Source organism: Lepisma saccharinum, chromosome 4, assembly GCF_977018435.1.
Source record: "Lepisma saccharinum chromosome 4, izLepSacc3.1, whole genome shotgun sequence".
Taxonomy (NCBI): domain Eukaryota; kingdom Metazoa; phylum Arthropoda; class Insecta; order Zygentoma; family Lepismatidae; genus Lepisma; species Lepisma saccharinum.
Genome location: NC_139232.1, coordinates 66,868,274 through 66,881,060, shown reverse-complemented (window position 1 = coordinate 66,881,060; position 12,787 = coordinate 66,868,274). Strand labels below are relative to the sequence as shown.

The window sequence follows — 12,787 nt, the reverse complement described above, 5'->3', positions numbered from 1 at the left end:
GTGATAATCACCAAATGTCTGGCAATTTAAATTGTTCCACATCAACTGAGCATGGTGATAATCATCATCAGTGATTCCAGATCCTCTGATTTTGCTGTAAAACTCTTCTTGTGGTGGCAGGGAACACTCATCAAATTTAGAAAAATCTGTGACATAGTCATATGGATATACACCCTTCCGCCTAATTAATTTCAGGTCCTGATTTGGAAACAATGCACGTGTGATTTTGAATTGATCATCAGGTAATTGAGTGGTCAGTGTGGCCAGGCTAGCAGATAAAAATCTGTAAGAATCAAGAAATCTTATGTGAATAGGAACCCCATCAACTTTAATTATCTTGCTAATAGATATATATTTCTCATCATTTTCAGCTAAAATATTTAAATTCTGCTTGTCAAACCCCTCGTACCTGATCAGATGATGGAAATCATAATTGGATGCTCCATGGCAAAATATGGGGACAAATCTTGGTCTCTTGATCTTAATATTGCAGCTATTACACAGGGCCATTAAGAATTTACCATCTGTATGAGAATGGTGATGTACCTTGATATTTGTATCTGAAAATTCAGAATCGCATACCGGGCATTTTTCTGCATTGTTGAAATCTTCAATCTGTTCCTCTGTTAAAGGCAACATAGGCTTTGATTTTAATAAGATGTTAGATGCTATGTCACGGCACACATTTTCTATTCTATGTACAAATATTTTGATGGCATCTGGTCCCATGTATGAATCTTTTTTAGTAACAACACCATCCTGTACAACCACATAACAAAAGCTGGAAGGTTCATGTAGCTGGTATGGTGCAATTGAAGATTCTTCGGGATCTGGATTGCAGAATGCAAGAGATTTGAGATTTGATTCAGAATCCCAGACAATATATACAGGGTGTTCCAACAAGGCTTCATTCTTTTTGAATTTGCAATTTTCACTTGGATTGGGCATCACCATATGAACAGGTTTATGATTCCCACAGTATTTCAGATGCTCAATTAACTTGTTTTTAGCAATTTCTGCATTTTTTTCACGAACCCCTTTTACCATTTTTTGACCATCAAATACAGTTAAGCATCTTCTGCACAACTTGAATATTGTATTGGATTTGTCTAGTTGTGTTCTCACCAAAGCTTCAAGATTATGTATCAGAGTATAATGGTGTGTATCATCCCCTTCAATTAAGAGCAGATCAATCGGAATAGCAGAATCATCATCAATTGTACTGATTCTGAGAGGTGCTATCGGGCAATTGCCAGTGGAACAAATAAATACATTAATAGATAATTGTTTGCCATTGATATGCCTGGCCCTTTTTTCAAATTTATCAATATTCTGAACTGACATTGGATATTCCAAACCCTCCATTGCATCGTCAAAATCATGTTCATGTTGCTTGTAATAAGTTATTCTCTGAGGATCCCTTGAAACTGGATACAAAGCAGCTAATATACACCACAAAAAGCATTTCGCGTCATTATTTTTTATATTGACCACGGCTCTTTTGTTTTTGATATTGGCAGGTAATGGCACATATGTAGATCCTTGTAATGGGCTGAATTCAGAAATATTAACATATAGCTTGTGCGGAGAGCCGCATAGGCTCCATCCGGACTCTTTTGCTGCAAATTCAGTGTGTTTAATATTCAATTGATCCATCAATCTGCTTATTATTGTGTCTAAATTTGCATTTGAATATACCGGTACAGTTTCTGTTATGTGGGGGTGTGTAAATTTTGTAGCGTTTGGCTTCTTATATTGTATAAACAATTTGAGGGAGAGCTTATAAGAGCCATTTTGTGCATTTAGAATTGCCTGCACTTTAGGATTTATACTGTTCAAGAAATTCTCAATGCCGCATCTTGGCTCTGATACAAACCGGTGATCCCTTAATTGGCCGTTAAAACTGCTACGGATGGGTTCATGGCGTGGCTGTTTTGCTGCTCTGGCATTAAGAGGTACTTCGTGCCTTCTTTTCAGACCAGATGTTGATGGTTGTGGAGGCAATGTTGATGACTGTACAGAGCAAGTATCTTTATGTGTATATGTGAAGTATTCCATGTTATATTTTCTATGGCATTTGGGGCAAATTTTTGTGGGAGTTCTGTATTTGTCCGGGTTACAAATTTTTTGGTGTCTGGCCCAATTAGAGCTGGATATATTTTTATTGCACTGATTACAATATTTTTGATTCGGCATTTTTGCTGTTGTTTATTATATACAATTTCCTGGGTTTCAATTCAAAACTTTATACTGAATAAAAAATATCAGTTGGGTTCAGCTGTGTGATTTGTTTGTGTGTGTATGTGTGTATACACTTAATATTTTTGGCTTTGGTATTTATATACAATTTCCTGGGTTTTAAATCTAATCTCTATGCTTATTATGACAGGTTGTAAAACCAATAGCCCACAAGTGGAAAAAGAGAATAAATATTCATTCACACTGCCATTCCGCAAATGCCTGCACGGACATGCATGTATAGAATAGCAATAACCTTGTTATGTATAACAGGCTGGGACAAATATAAGCTTGACTCTAAATATGAGTGGATTACAACAAATATCAGATTTTATATTGTTCAATATGAATATTTAAACCAGTAAGTATGAGAAGCACTGTATCAACACGTCTGTTCTCCTCAGTCAGTCTCACAATACTGGCTGATGCAATATTCGGGAATTTCTGTAAATACTGGCGCTGAGGAGAAACATGCAAAGCAAAAATCAATACTACCGTCTCGGGAATTCCACACACTGACACCGAGGGGAATTACTTGAAACGGAGGGTCTCTGCATATTGCATTGTTTTAATATTAGATAAGTAAATTGAACCTGGGGTTCAATTAAACTTAAACTGGAAGTAAATATGTGTGTGTATGTATGGGTTTTTGCTTAATTTCTGGTGTGGCCAAAAATTGACAAGTTTATAGACAAAAATCTGGCTGATGCAATTTTTGTAAATGTTAGCAAATCTGCTTGAGGGGGGTTGATACTTTCCGATTACAAAACTCTTGGGTTAGGCAGGTACTACACTTGAACAAAAAACTCATATGAACATGTTGAACAAGTTTTAAGTATAGCAAATCTGCATGTGAAGAGCTCTTCCTTTCTGAAAAATTCCCGAGGGCATTTTTACAAAAATCTTGGATTAGGAAGAGCTCCACACTTGAGCAAAAAACTCATATGCTCATGTTAAGCAAGTTTTAAGTGTAGCAAAGCTGCTGGAGAGAAGCTCTTCCTTTCTCGCGCTGTCCCTAGTATCAAACACACTACTATATGCTTTTGTGGTTAGGTTAGGAATGTCAGGTTTGGTTGTCTTAGAATTAAAATAAAGACACTGAATGCACTCTACTAAGGTTCCGATTTATTTCTACATTCATTCCCACTAGTTTACTATACTTACTGTCGCTTGTCAACCGGAGAGTACCTTGTCCGTGCGAAGCGTGTATGATTGAGTAAGGTCATTTTGAAGTTTTTTTTTCAACAGAAATAACTTTTTTCGAATCCAAATAGTGCTCATTATTTTAAGGAAGATTCAAATTTCGTGTCACAATGATTGCCAAAATTCTATGATAATTAGTCTTCCTGCTAGGAAAATTTGAAAAAAAAAATCATAAAGCATTCGGAACTGTTACCTTTTAAAAGACAGATTTCGATGTTTTCTGTAATATAAAATTGGTTCCAGCATGTGGAAAACTCAAATAATGGAGATATTTGATTCCTAAGTATGGCCCGCGTATATATTTTTTTTAGGTGTATGGCTGGTCACCGGCCCCATTCAAGTTCTGAATTTCCGTAATATGTACTATTTTCAATAAATTAAAAATATAATCATTAAACTTATTGCATATTTTCTAAAGCTACATAACCTAATTTTCTGTTGTTTCTAATTTGTATTGATTTAGGCTAATTGAGGTTGTATACAGGTTACATTGTAAAGCTTTGATATATGCCACTTTTTTATTGATTTTTTTACACCACCTTAATTGTAGTGACAGTGAAAATGGGGAAGTACAATAGTTATTTATTTTTTCATTGAATAGCATTATATTAATCACTTGGTAAATTTTCAGCTAATAACTGTGTATATTCATGTTCATAATAATTAACGTGCCTGCATATTTAATTGAAAAACATGAGGTTCAAAAGCAAAAATCATGATGACAAACATGTCTGGAGAAATTTTATTTCTGGTCTGGAAAACCTGGAAAAGTCAGGGAATTTCATAATCAAAAAATCGTAGCTACCCTGATATTTAATGGATCAGATGTAATATTCGTAGACAATGATTCACAATCTCTACAAACCAAATCGGTAGCTTCGTGGCTTTCAGTTCGAATATCTAGGCCACAACATTCATAATGTAGATTCTTTGAAGATTTCTTGCACACAAATGTGGTTCTTTCTTTATCAATGTCCCGACAATAATCGGGAACATTAAGTCCTGAACTTGAAGTAAGATTTTTATTTGCGCTACGCAAATGCTTCTTTTCCATTTCGAAACGAAATAACTGTGCTTTTCTACAAATATGAAAGTTCAGTGCTCTTGCACAATGAATCTCAACTTTAAACAATTGTCTTGTCCTTGTACACTTCAATATCGAGCAAACATATTAAGCTGCCACTAGATACGTTCAAGCTGCTTTATTTATTAAATGTATTATTATACTTATTAATAATAACTCCGTATTACCCAGCGGTGAACGATGAGACTCGGTGAAGTACACAGACTCCTCTCAGGTACAGGGATAGTGTTAGGCAAAGACAATGCTTCACAGCACAGAGGAATAAATCCACATTATTGCAGTAGACAAAACGAAAGGATTTATTCTTTATTTATTGCGATTATGATGCAGACAGGCTTAGTACGAAGGTGCGAATTTCGCTTTGTCGATGACTTGACTCAACTATAATGCATAAACTCAATGTGTGGCTACCAGCATGCCTATGATCACATAGACCTAGCTTGCGCCCCGAACTACCACACCAAGAGATATGCAATAATAACGGAGCCAATATTTGCTCTTTAGCCTTTTATTCCAAATTAATCCTTAGGCTAGCTTTATTTCTTAATGTAGAATAGTTGCAGTATTTTGCATAGCATCAATGCATGGCCATCGGAATACCTATGGTCACATAGGCTTAGCTTGCGCCCCGAACTACCATACCAAGCTGTATGCACAACGCCGAGGAGTTCTTTTTAAATTTAAAATCTTTGACGATCCGTGGCGAATGTGTGTTATTTCTTATGCAATATCCTCGCTTTTATACTATTTCGAGAACACAGATTCAAGTACAGATGAATCACTTACTATCTACAAAAAGATGCTACCAACAAAACTGACATCTACACATGTCTAGAAGTACAAATTCACATAGTGCACTCTTGCAAATATAAAGATACATTCATTGAACTATTCATAACAGAGCATAAAATACAATAAATATTAAACAAAAGATATGCTTTACAAACAAGGTGCAATATTACATATAATAACACGGAAATTATGCCTTCTTTCACAAAAGAAATATAGTAGTGACATATTTTAAAGTTGTGATGTCACATAAAAATATGGATCATATCATAGTGGCTGGAGCTCACCCACCCTCTTAATCGATGGTACCTGGGTAGTAAAGCTGACAAGACCAAGTGCTGATCCTATCACCTCCAATATGGATGTGATCGAGAATGTGTGGAGCCCTACATTATCCATGTTTCTTAACCTTCGTGAGTCTGCGGTCTGGTAAATTCATTTTTTAAAATGACGCCCTGATCCCAACAATTTTACTAGTAAATAGCTTTCTATTTTTTAATTTTACACATTAATTAACATGTACTCTTGAAATTTAATATGATTAAATAAATTATGTTGTAATAATAGAGAGTATTAGTTTGATTATGTCTAGACTTAACAAAATATAAAATTTTGTTTAAATTAGTTGACAACAAATGGATCTAATGGAATATTTTAGTTTCCTCTGGCCAATATCATTAAAGTTATTTGGTAAGTGCTTATTTTCATTGGCATGTCCCATTTCGTACACCAAAAAGTTCCAATTACCATTCAGAATATTTTCACTTAAATACACAGGGTGATTCAAAAAAATGGTAACACTATATGGGAAATATAAAATGTACTACTCACCGCCTACATTTACTTGATTGAATTATATTGAACAAATAGACTATCACACACTTAACATATTATAACACACTAAACGCGAATAAATTTTTGTCATTGCAGCAAAGTTTCATCCTTTAAGCAAATTTTCTATTTCCCATACAGTGTTAACATTTTTTTGAATCACCCCTGTATTTGTTAATGAAAATTGCTGCGCTAACTAAATTGACCATGGTGCCCATCTGTCCACCTCCAAATTTGGAGGCAGGAAGCAACAAATCCCCCGGTTAGATCGTTCTCTGCTGCTGTCTCGAGGGCATGTTCTTTAATCACAGTCGAAACCTGAATGAAAGATCATCTTTCCAGGTGATTGCCAGATTGTGCAAGTTGCTCTAACTTGAGAAAGCCCCCAACTGTGAAAATTGAAATTTGGAGGCTGCATGGGTGACCGTCCTTTCTCAGTGGCTTTGATTTATCACCATCATTGGCGAGAAAGGATTTCCTCTTATCGCCGGTGAATCCTGAATGAAAGGTTATCTTTCCTGGTGGTTTGCAGCTTGGACTGCAAGTCAGAAACTTCAGGAGAACCTCTCGTAGCGTGGTATAATTGATGCCCTTTACTGGCCAGCAGTCAAACAGTTGAAAAACACTCCTCTTCATGACATTATTGTGTATAAACTATTACAGTGGAATCCTAATTTTGTATATATTTTTTCTGTTTAAAACATACAGCCATTCAGGTCCCAGAAAAAGGCCATGTTAATTAAGGATGTTTACCTTGAACTTACTTTTGTCTCCCAATTCTCCCTTTGCAAGTTTTTCCAAACCTGTGGGGGTGTCACAAAATCCCCCCTCCCTTTCCTTGATTTTACAACAGTTCATTAACCATGTGAACTTTAAGTTCTGGCAGGTAAGACATTTTGTTATGGAAATAGAGTATTCTAAAAATTACTCTTATCAATTTGAAAATAATTGGTGAAAGCTTCATATGGGTTAAGTGCTTGACATTCAACTCTGAAGGTAAAGGTAGACAGTTGTTTCATGAAGAGGCATGGCTGGGCGTAGGAGATTTTGGGGAGAGGGGATGGTGGCACAGGTTGCATGGGAAGGTAATAATTAAACATTTTCAATGCCCCCATCAAGGAGGAAAGTGGTCAAGCCTTATAGCTTAAGCCAGGATTCCATGTGTCATGTTTTGGCTTGTGTCTAGAGCCACCCATGGTGTGGTAAATTAGAATTTAGCAGAACCCTCATCTTTGATTCATCGAAACCACTTAGAAAACAAAGTGTTGATCGGTGTAGTTTTGGAGGAGGGAGGGGGGGAATCCAAAGTACTGATATATTCTGGAATACCATTGAATTGTTAAGTGGTAATTTCTTTTTCATGTGTTTTTGCCAAATCATCATTCAGTAAATAACAAAAATGGAAACAAACGTCATGATAATCATTGATTGTTCAATGATTTGTGAGGGAGTGGCATGGTACAGTACATGGAATTTTTAATATTAAATTTAAAGAACTTCAAAATATTTTTGAGATCATCTTACTTTTTCACCGATAAAGCCAAGTTTGATGCATATAGTAAATGCAAAATTATTTTAACTGATGTTTTACAATAGTATTCTAAGTGTAAATACAATTTTTGTTATTTAACATAGAAATTTGAATCCTACTGACTGAATTTTTTTTTAAAAAATTTCAGTACCACTCCAAGCAATCCTAGCTGGGTCCAGTTTTAGGATCAAGGTAGGAACTGCCCTGTTGTTTATATCTCTTATGCAAGAAAGAAAAACTGGATTGCCTATATTACTGTACGTGCAGTAGTTTCAGTTTACAATAAGTGCATTATAGCACTTCCTATGTATTTGTAAAATGTGTGTGAAGTTCACTGGCACATTGTATAAGTTAGAGAAACATTGCAGTGGATGTTAATATATATTTTGCTTGATTTATTTGGCAGCAAGTATTGTTACGAGTAAATGAATTCTGCAGAATATTGTTGCATAAAGTGTGAATGAATATTGAGATGTACGTTTGCCTGTTACACATGTACATATGTAAGATGTATAGATATTGTTATTAAAAAAAAATTATCTATGTAATTGAGAGGTTTAAGAAGAGGCATTATGATATTTTTATGAAGGTTGAGGGTACTTTTTGTTGTTAAAGAGTTTTATGTGCTTGAAATCACCAAAGGTTTGCATTGACCTTTATGGAAGATGACTTATCACCAGTGATAACCAGTATTTTGTGTGTTAAAGCAAGAAGGCTACAATATTCCGTGGCTTTGAAATCTTATATGAATGTCAGCACATTAGAAGAAAGGAAAACTTTTGATATTTGGGTAGTTGTTTGTCAGTATTGTAGTCAGAACCAGTGTTCGTATTCTGGAAGAAAAGATCTGCTGATATTAATCACATCAATACAGTCAAGTTGTATGTACAATTACCAGATTAATAATTGTAATTACTGAAGTTTACAAACGTGCAACTTCTGATTGAATTTTTTTGACAGTACAGTGTCTTTAACGCTATGTTATCACCATTGAATTTTTATTTTGGCGTATTATAGCTTATAAAGTGATGTATTTCAAGCAGTTTGATTTTTTTATGTATGAAAAATATAAATAAGTTAGGAGGTTATTTGTATGCTGCATTGAAAAGGATTGGAATAGATCATGTAAATTATGTATGTACTTACTTCCATTTAAGATTGATATGATTAATTTAGGATAATGTATAATAGGCCTAATAGGTCCATCTTTATGGCGGGAGTAAAGAAATCTAGCCTGAACTGTACAAGGTAAAGTACTAATTCTTTAAGCATTAAATGGTGATAATGGTTCTTAATTCCAGGTTAAATTTCAATGTAATAATCTGTGGATTTAAACTTAAAAAGTTGTCTGTGGGTGTCCATTGGTATCATATTCATGTTTAGCATAAATGTGTATGATGTAAGAAGTAATAGAGCCATTGTTTCCTGTTGGTCTAATAGGCCTAGCTAGTGCCTGATGAGTAACAGTCCTGATGTCATGTTTTCAAATGTCATTTTAGATCAAGCAATGTTATGGAAGAATATTAAGTATATTTTTTCCCTATATTTGAGGAACAGAATTTAAAGATACTTTTATTGTGTGTGATTACAAAGAAGAATTAATTAATCTCTGTAACAATAGTGAATATTTTGTATCAGTTTCTTTTTTTGTGTGTGTATGCATGGATAGGTGGAAAATGGTTTGGCAGAGCACTACATAAAGTGTGCACTAATCTCTCTACTCATTATAAGGAAGTACGTAAAAATGCATTTATGTTGCTGTTGACTTGTATTTAACTATGCATTTAACGTGTGTGTGCGTGCAAGATTTTTTTAAAGTTTTGTTCATTCTCAGTTCAGAGACCTGAAAATTGATTGGCATCTAAGTAACGTGAATTATTTAAAGCGAAGCACCCAAGATTGTTTTCAAAAACCACTGCCATATTGTTTATGTAAAGAAATGCACGTGTTAATCTATTATCTAGAATTTACATGTTGTTTTCTTTGCTAGCTGTCAAACCTCATTCTTTACCCTATGTATACCTTTTCTGTTCTGCATAATTAATTTTATATAGGAGGTAAGCAGTACATACTTATCCACATTTCATTAATAATACTTTTCTCTTGTGCTAAGAGAAATGTAAGTTAAATTGCAATAGTTAGACAATGTGAAAAAATATTCTTTTAAGGTTCCTTGAAGATAATTACTTGCTTAACATTATGTTTCAATTACAAATGTCATTCATTTTCAAGATTAGTAGAATTTATGTACAATATCCTATATTTTCTTGATGTGGCATATCCGTGAAACTTTGATATTTGGAGCCGATGTTATAGGGATTTTGGTACATTTCCTATCCTGTGAGGAATTTTTTACACCATTTACTAATTGTCATAATAATTTAAATTGTAAACATTATTGGCTCTGGTTTCATGAAGTCTGGATGCTTACTCAACCAAAGAAATGAATGATTTAGTGACTCGAAAAAGAAATGGAGAGGTGGGAGGGGGCTAATAGCATTTAGTATACACCCACCATACAAAAATGCACATTTAGGTAAAAGAGCATTTATTAATATAGTTTTCCTTACCCCCTCCCTATCACTGTATTTAGTACATGTGTGCAAAAGAAAATTAATATTTGGTGACATTGTGTCAATTTTGCCTGCTTGTAGGTGTCCACATATTGTAATTTAACAGACTATGATTATACATGTGTTCCGAGTTATTTGAAAAGAAACGTTTTGTTGTTGACAATAACAGACATGCAAGATATATTTGCAGTTTTTCAGAGTAAATGTTTTAGAATGTGCATTAGCTGTTTATCACAAACTGAACTGTAAACACTGAAATTAGGAAACTTACAAAAGCATATCGGTTACTTGTTGAATATAAATAGCTGTTTTTACATTATATAAATAAAAATAGTTTGCTGGGTGGCGGAGTGAAGATAGTCTAGTCATACTAAGTTTTTCAATGCTCCGTGTAATTTTTTGATTTCACCACAAATCTGGTGGATTCACATTCATTTTGGCAAAATAAATTCCAGGTTTTTGTGGCATTTCTAAAACAAGTGGAATTTTTCATTCTCAAATTATATGAAGTATACATAAAGCACTTGATTTTCCTGTTTTTCGATATTTTCGAAACAAAATTTTCAAACTTTCGATGACTTTACTGTGAGATTGGATTTCCTTGACTTTTTCAAGTCAGGTGTATATATATATATATATATTTGTTTTGGCTGTTAGGTTGGGTCAACATTGCTGTAATAGGAGGGGAAGCCATGTTTTATGAAGGCAAGCAGAAGACTACATGTACAGTGCTTGCCCTGCAGGCAGCAAAAAAGGTCAGGAAAATTAATGCATGCACCAATTAGCACCATCAAACCTCCCAGCAAAAGAAAGCTCCTCCATTCCTCCCCTCCCCTTCCCACCAAGAATAAGTTCATAGAAGGATATTAAATGATTAAATAGTGTTTTCAACATGGAGCAAAGAATAAGTTGATATGATTAGAATATCTGTTCTAAACTTTTATATTGACACGGATTGTATAGAAGTGACATAAAACAATTAATTCAAGAAATTTTAGTGTCCTAAGAATAAGGGAGATGCTTTTAAAAAGTCCATATGTGGATAGTTACATGAAATTTTGGGAAAAAAAAGCATTGAGATGAGATAATCTCTTTTTTTCTTAAATTGATTGAAAAGCATATTCTAAGAGGGGTTGGCAACTCTTAACCATTGAGGTAAAGATAGTTCCCCATTCTCATTGCACCATGCCACAAAGGCACATAAACGGGGTGTGGAGGTTGGGCTCTGCACTTTCACGAGCTCTGTTAATTTGAGAGCCGATATGATGATCTCCAGCCACCCAAAATATAAGAGAAGTGAATAGAAATAGCAACTGAGAAAGTAAAAGACAGTATACATATATATTGTATTAACCAGGACAACTGACTTCTTTCTTGAAATTTCAAGAGAGATTTCTACTGTGACGAGAGAATTCAGGATTACAATTATTCAAACTATTATATTGCATGAAGAACATTGAGAGAGAATAGGATAATATTGAAGTCACCCAAAATTGTGCATCAACCTATTTACAAGTTTAAAAATATATCCTAACTTAACACACAAGAGGTAAATAACTCCCATGTTCCTCTGAGAAACCTTTCTTTTTCTTTTGTGTATGCCTATTTTTTCCTTTTAGGCAGGTGCACAATGGAAGAATTACTATTTTTTTTAATTTACTAACGAACAGAATATGTACTTTAGCAAAAAGTAAATCCTTATTCATGACAGTGGCGCAGAATTTAATTTTGAAAAAAAAAGTGTGAAAAGGAAGAAATGTTCAACTTTACCATGTTATAGAATGTTGTAATGGTTTTTCAATCTTACATTTTTTTCTATTTGTGAAACCTGGATATTTACAGAAAAATATATTTATAGCTACTATATTATGTCTCTCAGCTTCGTTATTTCTTTTGTAATAAATTATTTTCATAAACAGCTAGCAGACTGAGCAAGTGTAATAATTATGTACAGTCAACTCTCTATTATGAGAATTTCAAGTGCGTTATGTTAACCTTTATACGATGGCTGGGATATATAAGACCTAGTGCATGTACGAGTCTGGACACCTGGGAAATGTATTTTGTACCACATGACTGTAATAGTCGCATCATTTCTCCAAAAAATTATATTTTAGTTGTTTTCCTTTTTCACATTTACACACACACACACACACATGTGAAGGCATGACATACTTGGATTACAGTGCAATACAAGTATTGAATATTTGTAAATTGAATATGAACCAAACAAGTCCAATGAGAACCATTTCCCGTAGAGAGTTTATGTTTTTATATTTTGGACCTAATGGACAGGCCTTTCACAGGACATACCACCTGCATACAGGCACAATTAGAAAGAAGGAAAGGGTAATGCAATATTTGGTTAGCTCCTACAGCCTCCACATTAAACTAAAGTGAATAGTAAAGTTCGAAACTATATGTAGCACTGCTATGTACCCACAATTGTGCTAAGTATAATTGAAAACTGTTGCATTGTTTATCATTAAAAAATACTTAGAATGTATTATGCAGTAGGCAAAAAAATAGGGTTTCAAA

The 12,787-nt window shown here is 34.2% G+C and overlaps 1 protein-coding gene across 1 annotated transcript in view; it reads left to right on the top strand.

The window, feature by feature from the left end:
• LOC145986540 (NECAP-like protein CG9132) overlaps nt 1–12,127 on the top strand; it is a 47,215-nt gene extending 35,088 nt beyond the window's left edge. The window contains exon 5 of the mRNA XM_083120663.1: nt 7,825–12,127. Coding sequence (XP_082976789.1) covers nt 7,825–7,861 — 37 coding nt within the window. The 3' untranslated portion in view covers nt 7,862–12,127. The remainder of the gene's footprint in view (nt 1–7,824) is intronic.
• Nucleotides 12,128–12,787: the final 660 nt, after the last annotated feature.